Source organism: Daphnia pulicaria, chromosome 4 (assembly GCF_021234035.1).
Source record: "Daphnia pulicaria isolate SC F1-1A chromosome 4, SC_F0-13Bv2, whole genome shotgun sequence".
NCBI classification, from domain to species: Eukaryota; Metazoa; Arthropoda; class Branchiopoda; order Diplostraca; family Daphniidae; genus Daphnia; species Daphnia pulicaria.
The window spans coordinates 993,236-1,011,390 of NC_060916.1; the positions used below are offsets into that span (position 1 = coordinate 993,236).

An 18,155-nucleotide genomic window follows, 5' to 3' on the forward strand; every position below is an offset into this window, starting at 1 on the left:
AACAAAAATCACAGTGCAAACTGCATTACTGCAAACAGAAATTCCCGTCGTCTGCTAAACGCCATCTGTTAGCAGCAGCCACAACTATATTTAAATCGAGTGACATTGGCCTCTAGAATGAAAAAACGGTGACGGATAAAATACCCTTTTCATTTATTATTACAACGTCACTGAATGCCAATTGTACAATTGTTCTTTCATTTCAAGAGTTGAAGAGACAAACAGTTTGGGGGTGGGATAGAGAGAGAGAGAGAGAGCAGGAATATATCCATCATCGACAAAATAACAAACGGAGCGCCGGCTAATTCATCGTAAACCACACACACAAAAGGGTAGAGAGAGCGCACATACGAAAAAAAAAAAAAAGAAATTAAATAAATTTCAAAGTCGAGTTGAAAACAAAATAAACTCATCCGGGTTTTGATCTTGAACGAGTCGAGTCAAGTAAATTGCAGAAAGAGAATCTCTTCCGGGTTCAATTCCAGTCTGTTATACACAAACTCATTAAGAGAGATAGAAAGAAATGAAGAAAATAATACCGAAACAAAGACGAGAAACAAATTGACACTATACAAGTTATTTGCACGTGATAAGGTGAGTGGGAGGAGCACACACCAATCTAGTTTTTTAAAAAGTAGGCGGAGATCAAGACAATAATCTCGCTAGCAAAAATTTTGGACAAACATTTGATTCATTCCACTACATCCATCGAAAATCACTTCAATTTTAAAAACAGACGAAAGGAAAAAAGTTGACATTCAAAGAAAAAAAAATCTTACAAATAACAAAATAATAGGGACGAATAATTAAAGCAGAAATTACGAAATTTTAAATAAAATAGTGGCAGCTGCCGCCCCATCAAATTTTGTTTAAATCTAATTGAAAAAAAAAATAATAATTGGGTGTTGGGCTGGAATGCAATAATAATATTTCGCTTTCTTTTTCATCCATCAGAATTGTTGTTGTTTTTTTGGTCAGTTGCCAATCAAAGTCAAGTAAAAAAAACTCCAAGACGTTTTCACTTTTTCCTGGACGCTTTCTCGGCCAATTTCTCCGCTTTGCGCTGGAGTTTTTCCCTTTCCTTGCGCTCCCGTTCGCGGTTGCGTTTGTCTTTGTCGGCAGCCGCTCGGAGCTCCTTGAGTCGGTGCTTGAGTCGGGCCCTTTCGGCCGCCTGCGGCACTAGTAACTTGATCCGGGGCGACTCCATCGTCAACAACTCTTCGCCGCGCACTCCGTTGGCCGCGAAATGGACAACGTACGTCTCCAATCCTGTTTGGGGAGGGGCAAATGCGACACAATCAAGATCCAAATTGGCTCGTTTTGATCTCAACTTTTTTTTTAGTAATTCAACGTACCGATGGATCGCAGCCAATTGCCGACGTGTTCCAATGATCACAGCGATCGCACTTGCGATCATCGCGATGGTTGCGAGGTAATCGTATCATCCATTGTGGGTCCCAAAAGAAAAGATACGCCGGAAATTTTTGTTTCCATTTTTCGACTTCAACTTAATTCTGATTATTTTAATGCAGAATGTTTCACATTTCGAAAAAAAAAAAAGACAAATTTACAGAGAAGAAACAACTGAGACCAAATCAAACAGAAAACAAAACGAGCTGGGATTATCAGACCGTTCGATTTGGAATTTGACGTTTGGATTTGGCCACCAGTCCAACCAATCAATCAACAGCAGAAAACCACTCCAACAAATTAAAAAAAAAAGTGGACAAATTATGACAAGAGAAAAATTTTGTGGTTATCTCTTTCGTGTTATGAGCAGAGAATCTGCGATAAATTGGCTAATGAAATGTGATCTAATCCCGAACAATTCGACCACTTTAAACTGCTCTACAGTTTGTCATTGCAGAGGTCTCTCAGGGGGGTGTCTCTGCAGTTTGTCAACAGACGACCATCAGCATCGACAGCGTCACTTCCGGTCAATTGGTTTCTACTCTTTTACAGAAATTTGGTGACAAAAAAGAAATTTTTCTGACGGCCAACGACGAGAAGAAAATGTTGGCGGAAACGGCTACCAAAATTCGATATGGACACAATTGACGACTCCGAGGTCGCATCTCCTGATACGGAACTTCATATTTATAACAATTGATGGAAATGATTTATTGCAACTTTAACGCCAATCAAAATAGTATGACATGTTTTAATTTGACTTATTAATTGTTTGTCTAATTTTCTTTTATTTGCAGATTTGCGGAAATCAATTGGATATGCCGATGTCAAATCAGCGCCCGTCTATTTCGACGTCCAGAGAAATTCAACATTTTCACACACAAATCACACCCATTCAACTCCGATTCCGTTCGAATTGGCGCGAGTGAACGAGGGAAATGCCATGGATTTTGCATCAGGGAAATTCACGGCACCGCAACCGGGAATCTATTTTATCTCATTCACGGGACATGCGCGTATTTCAAATTCATCGCCTTACTTTTTTACTGTTTATCTTTTTTTGAACGGGAATCTAATCGGGGCGAGTTATATTCAAGAGGACACGAGCGTCACTTTTAAATATAGTCCGATGTCCCTCCAGTCGACACTGAACTTGAAAAAAGGCGATCAAGTCTGGTTGACTTATGATGTCACTTATCATATGCATCGCGGTTCCTCTTATTTGAATGACATTAACTATTAACTATTACTATTTACTTATTGAACCTATAGATTCAACTAAACTTAACGGATAATTGGATTGTAATAGTGACGTAACTATTTGAGTCATCATTAAAAAAATATGTTGCACAACAGTAAAAACCAAATTTCGAAACAAAAGTGTCGGTAGTTATCTTTTTTGGACTCCTTGGCAAGATAGGCGATTGATAAAACCGCACAAAAGGTATTTAGACTGGAGAGTTTTATTCTATCGATTGTTACGTGTCGCTTTTGTTAGACAACGCTATTGGATTAAAGAAAATCGAGGTAAAATGGCTCGTTTGATGTTTTTTTTTGGTTTGATGTTAGTTTTAAGTTGCGGGGCAATTTGTTCCTCTGCTCTTACCACATTTTCCTTGGAAGACAAACTGCAAGAATTAGAGGTGAGACTAGAAGCCAAAATTGAAGCTAAAAATGCTCAACTTGAAGAAAAGGTGACGCAACTAGAGGCGCAACTCGAACTGAATGTAAGTCTATTGTTTAGTTTAATTCAGAGTTTCACTGTGGGTAAAACACTTTTGCTTTTCTATGACAGAATGAACTAAGACAAGATTTGGCATTGAAAGTAATTCAATTAGAGGCCAAAAATGTCCAACTGGAAGTCAAAATTCAGGACCAAGACAGAATTTTAACTTCCTTATTAAAGGAAGCCGCTGAACTTCGGGTTTCCACTGATTCAAAATTATTTCCAGTTGATAATAAAATTTCAATTCAATCAACTGGAAAGAGTGGAATCCCAAGGACATGCAAAGAGCTTCGAGCGGCCGATCCTTCAATTTCATCCGGAATGCACTGGATCGATCCGGACGGACAAGGTGTCGGCGATGACTCAATTTACGTTTACTGCGACATGACATCAGGTCAAATTGTTAAATTTTCAATTAAAGAAAAATATGATCTGATTCATTATCTTGACATGAAAACAGGATCGACCTCAGTTCTACACGATAGTGAATCTTCTTTAAATGTGGGCCACTGCGCCGAGGCCGGGTGCTATTCACGCTCCATCAACTACAATTCGTCAATGGGACAAATAAAAGCTTTGATGGAATTATCCACTGAATGCCACCAGTCGATTAAAGTCAGTTTCAGTGGATCAGTTTAATTCTTAACGTTTTTAATTCTTAATCCTTTTATTAGTACGATTGCAACTATGCCCCATTCGAGTCAAATGGCGTCGCCTATTCGTGGTGGAACGACAGAGAAGGAAATGCGAAATACTTTTGGGCCGGAAGTAACACGGGCGGAGTTCACACCTGCCAGTGCGGAATCGATGCGAATTGCGTCGATCCTGCAGCGAAATGCAATTGCGATGCTCTTGCACCAATTCAATTAGTCGACGACGGTGTGTTACGGTTCACACGATTGTATACAATTAAAATGAATAAAATTAATTCCATTTGCAGGAGTCATTACCGACAAAAATGTTCTGCCCGTCACTCGTTTGAATTTCGGACGAACTCAACTGGAAACTTCATCCGGCGTCCACACGCTTGGCCGACTCGTGTGCACCGGATTAGTGACTTTGACTGGACTGCCAAAGTCGTGCCAGGATTTGTGGTTAATTGGCCACACCCTGAACGGATTTTATTCCGTCATGGGATCGGCGATGATGGAATCAGTTTACTGCGATTTCACTAAACTCCCTGACGATGCGGGTAAATATTTTAGATTCTCACCAATTATTAATTTGCAATTATCTATTTCTTAATTCTATAATTGATGAAAAGGTTTTCAGAAATGGATTGGATACGCCGACGTCAAATCGGCGCCCGTCCATTTCTACGTCCAGAGAAATTCTAATTTTGGCACAAAATACACTCCGATTCCGTTCGATTTGGCGCGGGTGAACGAGGGAAATGCCATGAATTTGACATCGGGGAAATTCACGGCACCGCGACCGGGAATTTATTTTTTCTCTTTCGCGGCAGTGGCGCATTCTGAATCTTCATCTTCTGGTTGCTGGTTTTCTTCTTATCTTTTTTTGAACGGGAATCTAATCGGGCAGAGTCATGTTGCAGAGAATAACACCCCCGTTTTTCAATATAGTCCGTTGACCCTCCAGTCGACGCTGAACTTGCAAAAAGGTGATCGAGTCTGGGTGGAGATTGATTATTCTTGTGATTCACCCTCGTATTTGTATGAGTCTGATAGCAATTCCCACTTGACCCATTTTACGGGTTTCATGTTGGAGGAGGAAATTGTTGCGTCCCTTTGAGGTTCAACATCCAAAATGCGCAAAATGAACGTCGACACGAGATTTAGGGGAGGGGAATTTTAAGGGGGAAGGGTAATAAACTAATTCGTGTCCAATTCATTAAGGAATGGACATATTAAACTGTGAATGAAATTACACTTTTCAATAGTGATTACACTTATGAAAAGTTTACTTTTCTATTACGTTCACTAACGTAATACCTGTAATTACAAACTCTTTGTAATTACTGAACTATTTTTCTTATCAGATAAATAGGTTCCAAGCAAGCGGGTGTTTGACACCCCGAACGCGCTCCTTTTCTGAACGCGGCCCTAGCCTTATAGTCTACATTTGGTTGCCTAGCAAGCACTGATTGGGTGGGTGGGTGGGAATCTACGTGCTCTTGATGCTAGGCTTCGCTTGTGAATATCGTCTGCTTGCAGCAGTGTGTACACTGCTGCCAGACATAATCATATACGGTGTATATGATTATAGAATGGTCTACTACCATTCTCTCCATAGAAAAGTAGTTACTTTTCAATAGTGATTACACTTATGAAAAGTTTACTTTTCTATTACGTTCACTAACGTAATACCTGTAATTACAAACTCTTTGTAATTACTGAACTATTTTTCTTATCAGATAAATAGGTTCCAAGCAAGCGGGTGTTTGACACCCCGAACGCGCTGAATGAAACGTGGCAGTAATGGAACTAATTAAATCTGATTAATGATCGTCTGCTTTAATTTGATTGTTATTTAATCGTTTTGTCGTCTGCTTATTTAGTCATTCAAAAAATTCACTTTTTTGTTTTGGTGGTCAAATTTCGATTTAATGTTATGGAAAGTCAAAGTTCTAACTCTTCTGTGGTTGCGGTGTATGATTCGAGTTTGTCTGCTGGTTTGGATATCGCCCAGTATTATCTTTCAAATTCAGTTAAAGGCTCTACTAAGCAGCAGGTTTGTTTTTGGTATTTCTATTGAAATACACCCGTTACATTATTATTCAATTGGTATTTTCAGTATGACCGTATTTACGATATTTGGCGTAATTTCTGTCGTGAAAATGATGTGGAAGAATTTGGAGGGGACCATAAACCACTGGTTGCATGTCTTTCTTTTGTTATGATGCAAAGTGGGTCATATGCAAAAGTAGAAATGCTGAGAGCTGCCATCGCACACGAATATCGAATCCGTATGTTGTCGTCGCCTACTACCCATGAGACTATATCGGTTCTTTTTCGTGGCTTCAAAAATGCGCATCCCCATGAGAGACAAGCTAGACTGCCAATCACCGAAGAAATTCTGATTAAGATGTGTGCTCAGCTGTATCAGCCGATTCATGGGAGAGATGGCTTGCTCGCTTCTGTTGTTCTTTGGAGAACAATTTGGCGAATCTGTCTGGAGTATCATACTCTGGGCAGGTTTAGCGATATTGTAAAATTGAAGCGTCAAGATGTTATCTACGAATCAAGTCCGTCACCGCATCTTAAAATTATTTTCAAAGGAGGCAAGAATGATCAATACTCTGAAGGCAGTGAAAGAGTTGTTGCCGCCCATCCCGATAGTCAGTCCTGTCCAGTGAAACTCACAATTCATTATTTTCAATTTTTGGGCCCCTCTTACGTTGGGTATCTTGTTCCCTCTTGTACTCCGCAAAACAAACCAAACCCGGAGAAAGCCGTACCCTACAGTGGAGCTCTCAGTGATTTGAAGAAATTATTAACTTCATTGGGATATGACTCGTCGCTCTACGGTGAGCATTCTGGGAAAAGAGGAGGAGCAACTTCGGCAGCAGCGAATGGGGCAACTGATAAACAACTTAAACGATTAGGGGGCTGGCGCTCAGATTCCATGCCAGCCAAATATGTTGATCTGTCTGTCCCAAGTCGTATTTTGCTCTCTGAATTGTTGCATAAAAAATCCCATCCCTAAACTCTTCATTTGATCAATAAATTGATTTTGTACAGGCAAGAATCACAATAGGTGGTTGGTTTACAAATTTTTCTTGTATTTATTCAATGAACCAGACAAATTTTAATTTGTCTCCACTTAGTGTGAGTCAAATTCAATTGCAAGGAAATTAATTTTGGCTCGTCCTGTAAAAGGAGATCTGTAGCTGAGAATACCTTGGATAATGTAGGGTTTGTGAATTTCGACAGATTTAAAGGGCCACATTAATTGAGCTTCTTTGTCGAAAATCTCTGTCCAGTAATCCGCCGTCTTCCATTCGGGGATGAAAAGGACTCCGCTGACTTTCGACATCTTCAGTTTTCTTATCGTTCTGATTACTTCTCTAATTGGTGGGCAGATCCAAGCCACTTCATCTTCCCATGAGTGTGAGAACGCATCGATGCCAAAAGTGTTCGTGCAGTAAAAGTTTGAGAAAAACTTCTGGCACTTTGTGTTGCGGTCAGACGCGAATAAATCGATAGTGAAACTGTATCTTCTGTTGATTCTTTGGTAGGTTTCGTGATCCACCTGCCAATCGTCTGTATCCGTCATCTTCGATCCGTCGTCTGCCATCTTAATGCGTGGATCGTCACGTAACAAGTGGATTGGGATTATTCTAATGTTCAGTTTTTTGCATAGGGTCATTATGCCGAACACCTCTTTTTGAATAGGGCCTTTGCTGGACCCTTTGGTAAGAAAGGTGGTCATGTTTTGACTGTCAGTGAGCCAATAAACATTTGTGGCTTGAGAATTAGTCGCGTTTGTGCTCTCGTAATATTTCAAGGTCTTCGTAACAGCAATAAGTTCCCTGTGGCCGGATGAAAGTTGTCTCTCTTCCTCATTCAATGTCCCTCGGAAATAGAGGTGGTCACCTTTTATTGAATACGCACAAGTCGCGTATCCTGACGCGTCGCTGGCCCAAATTTTTTCATTATCGGTGCGTGCATGATTAGCCACAAATCCTTTCTTGATGAAATTATCTGGTGGCCCGATTATTGACAACACAGAAATCTCCGTAGCTGCTGATCGGATTGGTGAATTGTCGAAACTGGAGCAGTTTTCGGCGAAGAAAGTGAGTCCGTCAATGGATTCCTTGTCCATTGTTAGCTGTGTGTGCCATCCTCGGTCGCACACAGCTTCATCCAATCTTAAATATGCGGCTCTTGCTGCCATGATGACGACTGGTCCCAATGCTGGTTCTGTAGCTACAATTTTTCCTAACGTTTTTGCCAATTCCTTGGCTGGTAGCTTGTTTGATGCAAGAGAAATTGTCTCCCATACTTGTTTGAGGATCTGTTGTTTTTTGGCATCTGTTAGGCGTACAGTCATATTGATTGTGTCGATAAGAAATCCTAAGTATTCTTTTAATTGACTTGCGTCTCCCTCTTGATCTGATTTTTTGTTTTCTAGAATCCATCCAGCTTTCCGTAGAGTCTCATAAACTGTGATGCGATTTTCCTCTGCTTGAATTTTTGATGCTGCCGTGATTCTCCCATCATCCAGGTATATGGAGTGTCTGATGCCTCTTCCATGTATGTAAGCATTGACTGGCTTGAGAATTTTTGTCATACAATGGACGGCCGACGATAAACCAAAAGGGAGGTATAAGAAAACGAAGTACTGTAAGTCCCCTTCCGGCTTTGTTACCGCTGCTCCGAGGTACTTGGTTTGTGTAGGGTGAATTTTAATGTGGTGGTAAGCGGATTTTAGGTCGTAAGTCACTTGGTAATCTTTCTCTCGTGTCAACTCCAAGGCTCTTTGAAAATGACTGAGAGTGACCTTCTGCTCCTTTATGCATTTGTTTATGCATCGCGATCCGTCCAAACAAAGTCTTTTCTTGATTGAGCCGTCTCTTCCGGTCTTGTATGAGACAGTGAGTGGTGACACACAGTGTGGTTTTTCATTGATAAACTTGACTACTCCAGAATTCTTCAATTCAAGAACGGTTTCGTACGTGAAAGTCATTTCGCGAATGGCCGATACATTATTGGGTTCTTCATACTTCTGGGGGAACTCTTTGAAAGGAATAACGTAGCCTTCTTTCAGTGTCAACATCACCCACTCATTTGCATTTAGCTCCTTCTTCCAGAATTCTCTGACCTCTTCTGAGTGGATAGATCCTGGTGAGAACTGAGCTTGGGCATGCTGTGTCTCTTTATGTTCAATGTCAATTTGCTCTACAGGAGCTTCTTTCTGTTGGGTCATTGTGTCAGCATTTTTAGTATCATCATCATTAAATTCCGTACAATTCCTGAAAAACACAGATTTTTCCTTATTTAATGATATGAAAGGTCTCAATATGTTGCTGAATATCACAAGTTTATTCTTATCCCTGTCGTACATCACAATGTTTATGTCGATTTATCAACAATATTTACTTTGTGCAATTCTTGAAGAAATGCTCAGTTGATCCACACTTGTGACATTTGTTGTCGGGTCCTGGCTGTTTTCTGCCTCTAGTACCTCCTCCACGACCTCGTGATCCATATCCACCGCGCCCAAAATGTTGTTGGCTACTGAAGTCTGGTGAATTTGAGCCGTGACCTTCGTAGTATGATCCTCGGAATCGTTTCGGTTGACTGCGAAACATTTGTTTGTCTTTCGGTTCACGTTTGATTCGGTCAGCTCTCTTTTCTTGATCCTCCAAGACCTTGGCAAGATCTGGATCCAGGAATTCACCAGCTTTTCTCCTGGCAAATTTGTCTGCTGTTTCCTGGTCATATTTTCGCCACACCTGGGTCATCGTTAAAATAAGTATTTCAATGGGCTGAACTTCAATACTTTGTCAATGGGATAACACTGACCTGTAATATAAACAAACGGTCTCGCATTGATGCATCAGCTTTACGTAGCTCTTCCAATACAGCGGTGGCTTCAGCTTTTTCCGTATCCTTCGTTAATTTGGCCGTCAATTTAATCAATGCGATTATTCCATCCTGGACCGGCATCAAACTTTTTTGTAAAGCTTCCAATTGCTGGAATAAACAAAACAAGAATGATTACAATCAATAGATTTTTTAATTATCTCTATTGTTTGAATTGTGTGTGTGCCAATAAATCGTTAACTCATATCTGAAACATGTAGTTATATTTTAATGAACGCATGTCTTATACCATTGAACTATATTCAGTTCCTGTCTGGTTGCATGTTGTTGTGTCTACTCATGACTGGGTACATGCATTTTCAATGAACTCATGACTGGATACATGCAGTTTGAATAACTCATGACTGGGTACATGCAGTTTTAATTCAACTCATGGCTGGGTACATGCAGTTTTGATTAACTCATGACTGGGTACATGCAGTTTTGGTAACTCATGACTGGTTACATGTAGTTTTTGAATTAACTCATGACTGGATACATGCAGTTTTTTTTTTTTTTAAAATAACTAAGCTCATGACTGGATACATGCAGCTGTAATGACTAAGCTCATGACTGGATACATGCAGCTGTGAATGGCTGAGCTCATGACTGGGTACATGCAGCTATGTCTTTCTCAAATGTGTTGGTATCAAACCATAACAATATGAATCTCAAAATTTTTGGCAACGGGCCCTTTGTGGCTTGTTAAAGCACCGTCGGAAAGATAAACTTCCTCTACCTAGGTTTAAAATTGTATTTGATTAGAGTTAACTTACCACAGGATATGAATATGTACCTGAAAGACAAATTTTGTTCGCTAGCAAAACGACTACCTTCCAGGTCTTTGACAGATCATGACTGGTTACATGCATCTTGTCGTTTGCTTGCTGTTGATTAGTTGTAAATCTTTTGGCTCATGACTGGTTACATGCAGCTTTTGGATTTATAAAGTTGTGTAAAATTTTAAATTTAAGAGACGTAACTTACTAGTTCAATGTTGGTTGATATAATAAAAGAGTACCTGAAACGAAAAAAGTTTTTGCCAACAAACGACTACCTTTCAGGTTGTTACTCATGACTGGTTACATGCAGTTTGTCGTTTGTTTCTGCTTGATTAATTGTAAGACTCATGACTTTCACATGCAGACTTAGTCGTTACCTCTGTCAAGTTGTAACATGATGTTTGACACACACACAAATTCACACATATCCACTAGTATGTTGTTCTTATATATGGTCATAAGTTTAAATTGTATATACCTCGCGTAAAACCTTTTCCTTGTCTGGCACGGCTTCAATGAAACCAGCAAATCTTGCTCTGGCAGTTGATAGTTCTTCTGCCGTGATAGTCTCCCACTCCTTTTGGAAAAACGGTATTGCCATTGTAAAACTCGTTTGATTTTACGCTCTTGGTAGCAAATTTAGTTTATTTGCAAGTTCACTTGTCTACTTTAATTCAAAACTAATGAAAATGGAGCACTGACAAAATCTACGTGCTCTTGATGCTAGGCTTCGCTTGTGAATATCGTCTGCTTGCAGCAGTGTGTACACTGCTGCCAGACATAATCATATACGGTGTATATGATTATAGAATGGTCTACTACCATTCTCTCCATAGAAAAGTAGTTACTTACTCAATACACAAGCCAAGTTTCAACATTCTTTCTGCAAAACTCTAGACGTTATGAACAAAAAACCAATTTTGATTGCCAGATTGACAAAAAGTGGGAGGCCTTGATATGGGCGGAAATTCATTCGCCTTTAATTCACTAACAGATTGCAATTTTCAAATAATTTTTTACTGATGAATTCGCATTCGCACTCGTGCAGAAAAATAAACGTGTCTACCTCTTAAAATAAGGGCAGGGGACGTAAAAAACTAATTTTTTTTGCCAGATATAAAAATTGGTTTGATTTTTAATTGTTAAATTCAGCTTGAAATCGACACGAAAACAACGCGTGTACACATTTTTTTTAAGGAAATTTTTCGCAATTTAAATTTGGTTTTATTATTTTTTTTTTTTTCGTTTTCCCTCACACGGTCACATGGTGAGATGGGAGAAAAAATTAGGGAAAGGGAGGAATTTCGATCGACTCCAATTCATTAAGGAGAGGGAATTTCTTGATGAAAATTAAACTGCAGAATGTAAATGCAACTAATCATTTATTATGCACGAACGAATTGTCAAGTTTCTATCTGTAAAACTTAAGACGCGACCAGCAATAAACATATTTTGATTGCCAAATTTACAAAATGCATGGTTAACTAGAAATGAAGAAAATTCGTTCGCGTTTAATTCACTTACGGATCAGAATTTTACAAAAATTCTTCTCTCGGTATCTCTAAAAAATAAGGGCATGGGACGTGAAAAACTCGATTTGATTGCCAGATTTAAAAATAATTCATTTAGTTATTTGAACTTTTCGCTTTAAATCAACACGAAAACGTTGCTTCTACACATCAAGTTTTTAATTTGTTGTTATTAAATTTTAATCATTTTTTTCCCACGGTCGCAGGATGGGAGGAGAGAACAAAATAAGAGGGAAGAGTAGAAAATTTGGTCGACTCTTTTTCATTAAGGAGTGGGAATTTCTTTACGAAAAATGAACTGTGCATGGTAATAAACATTTTGAATGCACAAACGAATTTTCAAATTTCTATCTGTAAAAATCGTAAAAATATGGACGTGGCAAGTAAAAAACCAATTTGAATTGCCAGGTTTTTACTAAATGCAGAGTGAACTAAATTGGGGAGAAAATTCATTCACTTCTAATTCGATAACGGATTGGAAGTTTTTCCAAATCTGTTCACAGTTCTTACGCTCATTATAGTTGTGCATGGCTGAACTAAAATTCACGCGTCTACCTGCAAAATCATGGGCAGGGGACTGGATTTGATTCCAACCCCCCTCTCCCCCAAACATTTTTGTTTCGTTTAAATCAAAAATGTGAATTTCACGGTTACTCCCGCACGAAATGGACGGCGACGTCACTGCGGTGTCAAAAAAAAAAAGACGAAAATTTTCGTTGTTGACGTTTTGATTTGGCCAGCCAATTTACAAAAGTAACCATGACAATAACAAGAGCAATCTGCCATTATCAATGGTGCTTCAGTGTTGGTGGAGCAGTCAATACTGATTTAATCTAAAATGTGAGCATTTCTCTCTGATCTTTTAGTCGCTTTTAGTTCGTTTTATTTTACTTTCCCGGGATTACTATACACGCAAAGAATATTGATTTACACTTCTGTTTAGTCGTCCACTCGATGCTGGACTTTAATCGAACAAACGATTAATAAATAAGTAAATAATGTTATCGCGAACCCAACACACTTGCACACGCAATGCCGATACTCTGGAAAACCCATTCGAATGAGTTTGCCTGATTTTTCAGTATGAATACAACTGCCAACCAGAAAAAAACAAATTTACCTTTCCTACTTCTTCTTCATTGCAGACACCACCGACGACTTGGAGATTTCACGCATCATGTCGGACGAATTCCAGTGTTCGCTGCTGGATTTGTGGGAACAGCAACAGCAACGAGATGGAGGGTATATTGGTTGGAGATCTGCTTGTTAGGGGTTACATTTTTCACAGTTTTCAGGATACAATTTCCAAGGAGCGGATCCATAGCACCACCATAACCTGCTTGCGGTAGAGTAAAAACAATATGAATAAAGGCAATCGAAAGGCAAAGATTAGGCCAGCACAGGATTTAAGCAGTAGATGACAATCGCAACAACAGCAACAACCTGATGCGATCCATAGTGCAGCAGCGGTGCCGTTTTTTAATTTTTTAGACATTTCAGATTTTCTCTCATCTTTTTTTTATTTTATATTTGTGCACGGTACGTTGGTTTAAAGAGATCAAAATGTGTTTGCGTATCCAGAATGGGTCCTACGTTCTGCTCCCACCCGAAAACATATCAAATTACACAGTCTCTGTTTATAGTTGTCAATCGCGTGAATACGACACAGTCGACACACTTGATTATGCACTGGCGAGACTCTGGAAAGAACCCAAATCGATTTAGTCTGTCGTTATATTTCTTTATGAATACGCAGTAAAGTGTGAGTTCCCATTCAATTTAACTAATCCAGTTTTCGTGTATGTTCATCATTCACCATTTAAGATAAGTCGGTCCTTTTTACCATAGAGCGTTTTTCTTTAATTTGCGGAAAATTGGTTCGGAAAATAGTAATTGAATTTCAATTGAATTGCAATAAAAAACGAAAAACTTTTATTCAAAATGGCTATGACTCAAATGCAAATCATCCTCGCCATCATTTTGGCTTTTGTCTTATTTTGCTGCAATTGCCAATCAATCGACCCCGGCGTTTCTTCCTCTTGGGCAAAACTGCAAATCTCACCGGATACGTTAACTTTCATGGAGTACGGCGACTTTCTCGTTGAAATTTACGAACACGCAGATAATCACAAGGCAACGACAACTGCCAGCCAGAAAAAATATTTCTACTCTCCCCTTGCTCTATTGGATCAAAACAGTGCCGTTAGTGTATACAACAACGTCACGAATCAACCAGAGATGAGATTTCGTGTGGAAATGTGGAACGACAAAGTCCAAAAGGAAGTGGTCAAACATTTAAACAAATCTATCGGTCATCATATCAAATCTAATCAAGTGAGAGTCATTCCCTTGGAGAAGGTCATCCTCACGAGCAAAAGACCCACAGTGGATTATTCGCTGTATCCAGAGTGGACCAATTATGACAAGAGCATAACCCTGTGGTGTTCTCTATCGTGTCATGAGCAGAAAATCTGCGATAAACTGGCTAGTGAAATGCGATCGAATCCCGAACAATTTGACCATTTTAAACTGCTGTACAGTTTGTCATCGCAAACGTCGCAAACTAAACATACGAGCATTAGCATCGACAGCGTCACTTCCGGTCAATTGGTCTCGACTCTTTTACAGAAATTTAAAGACAAAAAAGAAATTTTTTTGACGGCCAGCGACGAGAAGAAAATGTTGACGGAAACGGCCACCAACATCCGAATGGACACATTTGACGACTACGAGGTCGTGTCTCCGGACACGGAATCGCAAATTTTAAATATTTTAAAAGATTTGCTGGTCACATCCAGGACGACCATCAAAGCGACAAGATGTGGGACTCTGTTTTCTGGCATGAAGATAATTACAAGCCCGACAAAACGACGAAAACTTTGAATGGACTAATAAACGAACTGGACAAGGAAACTCAAAAGAAACTGGCGGACATGTTTCAAAAAGCGGAGAAGCAATCGGATGTCATTCAAATATCAAATTCGAGCAATTCGAGTAATCAAGACGAGGAGGTAAAAATGGATGGAGAAACTGGTCGCTCAAATCAAACGAACGATGCGAATGAAAATGAAATGAGAAGATCCCAAGCAACAGACCAAGAGCAAACCAGCCGCAATAAAACTCGCGATGATACATCGAATACCAACAGCACAGTTGACACGGAAGTCGCTGCCGGTGTGTTGGTCGTTGATGATGGCACTAAAGTCGCAGTAGAAAATATCAACACGCACAATACCGAACCAGAAAACGAGAAGAGTGAAAACGTAAAGAAAAATTCAGATGAACATAATAGAAATGTAGAGAATAAAGAAAAAATCCAACACAATTACGACTCAAATAGTTGGGCTGACGTGGACAGAATCAGTTCAACAATTTCAGGGAAACTATGGAACGATTCCTTTTCCCGCCCATCCGAAATATTGACAGCAGAAGTGGAAACAATATTGCAAAAAAGCAGAAACCTCGTTCAATGGGACGGAGAGAAATTCGTGCCCAAACCGATGCAACTGAGCAGAATCAATTTGGACACATTTCGTGATTCTCAATCGTTTCAGGATCACAACATTCGTGTCAGTTACACAACCGCCGAACTGTCGGCGCCGATTAAAGTTATGGAACGTGATGCAGGATTGACTATCACCGACGAATTGAACAACCTGAAGGACGAGCTCAAAGGTTTGTGTTGGCATTTTGACGAAACATTTCATTTAATTAACAATTGATTAATTGCAATCTCATTTCAGATACTAAAGAACTCTTAAGGACAACTGTGATGAACTTGGTAAATACGAACACCGAACTGGGTAATGTGAAGAGTGATTTGACTAATAAATTAGCAGGTATTTCTAATTATTTAAGAATAAACAAAAACAGCATTTTAAAAAGATTTTGTGATTGAACTGAAGTGACTAAACAGGAGTTGGAGAATAGCAAAACCGAGTTGGACAAAACAATGGCCAATGTCAATAATTATACTACAAAACTAAAGGGTATTTGATTGTTATATACTGAAAAATTGGCAAAAAATTCAAATACAAAAACTTTTTCAATAAATTTAGCGACTGAAACAGAGTTGGCGGAAATAAAAATCACGACCGCAAATTTGTCAACTGAACTCAAAAGTATATTAAAATTTTTCTTAAATGTTTTTGTTTAAAAAAAAATTATATTAATTTTTTTTCTTAGAGTGTGACGCGAATTTTCAACGAATAGGTCAAGAAAAAAAGGAACTAAAGGTTGCTGAAGAAAATCTGAAAAAGGAACTGGAAGGTAAAATTCAGCAACCTTAAATGATTTGAAAACTATAGTATTAGTAAATTAGCAAACAAAAGAATTAATATGACAGATTTGATTGAAAAATTAGAGGGTATATAAAGAATTATTTTTGAATTTAAAATGATAACTTGACGGGAATTGAACACATTAATGATGCCATTCCATTTAGAGACTAGGCAGGAACTTGAGAAAACTAAAACCGAATTGGAGAAAACGGGGACTGATTTAAGAAAAACTGTAGACGATTTATCAGCAATACTAAACGGTATTTCACAGCTGTTATGCTGAAACATTGAATTATCGACCGAAAAACAAAAGAAATTAGATTCATTTTGTTTTGTAATTGTGTAGCGAAATTGCAACGGCTAGGGTTCGAATTTAAAGTCACCGCAGACAATCTGAGAAAAGAACTTAAAGGTATTATTCATTTTTCTTTAAACTTATTAACTTGTTTTAATATGATCAAACGAGTTGGTTTAGCAACCTCAAATGATTTGGAAACTGCAACAACAAATTTGGCCTCAACGAGAACGGAATTGAACAGCACCAAGTCCGCCGTTGTGGATTTGACGACCCAATTAAATGGTAAAATCTGAAAAAATTGTTTTAAGTGACACGATGAAAACAATCTGAATTTCACTTTAACAGCCCGAACGAGTGAAAAAGTTGACATTGGTCAAATGCCAACCTCATGTTGGGATCTGCAGCGAATTGGACATAAACTGAGCGGATTCTTTTCTGTCAAAGGATCAAAGAAGATGGAAATGATTTACTGCAACTTCAATGCTAATCAAAATGGTACGACTTGTTTACGTAACTTACTGATTATTGTTTGTCTAATTCTTTGTTTACAGACACACAGAAATGGATCGGATACGCCAACGTCAAATCGGCGCCCGTCCATTTCTACGCCCAGAGAAATTCTAATTTTGGCACGAAAAACACTCCGATTCCGTTCCAAATTGCGGTGGTGAACGAGGGAAACGCCATAAATTTGACCACGGGGAAATTCACGGCACCGCAACCAGGAATTTATTTTTTCTCATTCACGGGGCTGGCGCGTATGAAGTTCAAAAGTTCTTCGTTAATTTTTTCAGCTTCATCTCACTCTTGGTTAAATTCCTGTCTTTATTTGAACGGGAAAGTAATTGCGAGGAGTTTTGTTCAGGAGTTCAACAGCGCCACTGATCAATTCAGTCCGTTGACTTTCCAGTCGACGCTGAACTTGAAAAAAGGCGACCAACTTTGGGTGGAGATTAATTATTCTGGTTCATCGTCGGATTTTTATTTGTATGACAACAGTGACCACTTGACCCATTTCACGGGTTTCATGTTGGAGGAGGAAATTGCCGGGTCCCTCTGAGGTTTCGGGTTCAACATTTAAAATTCGCAAAATGAGCGTCGACACGATACAATTTTTCATTGCAAGGGGGAATAGAAGAAAATCCTTTCAATTCTAATTCATTAAGGGGTGGGCATTAATAATTTGACTGTGTATGGAATTAGACTTAGTGAATACACGAGTTAAGTCTGTATCTGCGAAAATGTAGACGCGACAAGTAAAAAACTAATTTTGATTGCCGCGGATTTACAACATGCAGGACGGACTAGAAATGGGAGAAATTCATTCGCATCTAATTCGCTTTTATTCTTGAGATTGGAATTTAAAAAAAAAAAATCTTTTCACGATTACATGCGCATTATAGTTGGGGTATTACTAAACAAAAATTCGTGTGAAATGTCTTTTTTTAAAAAAGGGGAGGCATAAAAAAAAAACCAGTCCCGCCAGTCAAATTTTCCATATTTCCAGAAGTCCCAGAACAAATTTTCGTGATTTCAACAGCAGGACGGCAATTCAAAATCACGAATGCAAAAGGACAAACAA

The 18,155-nt window shown here is 38.9% G+C and overlaps 3 protein-coding genes and 1 pseudogene across 3 annotated transcripts in view; 3 read left to right on the top strand and 1 right to left on the bottom strand.

The window, feature by feature from the left end:
* The window catches only part of LOC124336387 (calcium uniporter protein, mitochondrial-like), an 878,707-nt gene that overhangs the window by 435,046 nt on the left and 425,506 nt on the right, over nucleotides 1-18,155 (top strand). The gene's annotated exons all lie outside the window — the stretch shown is intronic.
* Nucleotides 2,862-5,001, top strand: LOC124336180. The gene is made up of 6 exons (XM_046789878.1): nucleotides 2,862-3,137; nucleotides 3,206-3,530; nucleotides 3,597-3,751; nucleotides 3,811-4,015; nucleotides 4,077-4,328; nucleotides 4,401-5,001. The coding sequence occupies exons 1-6, from the start codon at nucleotides 2,943-2,945 to the stop codon at nucleotides 4,886-4,888; spliced, it is 1,620 nt and encodes a 539-aa protein (XP_046645834.1). The 5' UTR covers nucleotides 2,862-2,942; the 3' UTR covers nucleotides 4,889-5,001.
* On the bottom strand, nucleotides 6,881-11,254 carry LOC124336066. Its single transcript, XM_046789690.1, has 4 exons — nucleotides 10,945-11,254; nucleotides 9,625-9,795; nucleotides 9,199-9,554; nucleotides 6,881-9,071 (listed from the first exon to the last, which is right to left on the bottom strand). Exons 1-4 carry the CDS (start codon nucleotides 11,065-11,067, stop codon nucleotides 6,920-6,922), a joined length of 2,802 nt encoding a protein of 933 aa, XP_046645646.1. The 5' UTR covers nucleotides 11,068-11,254; the 3' UTR covers nucleotides 6,881-6,919.
* LOC124336051 lies at nucleotides 13,098-17,805 on the top strand (annotated as a pseudogene).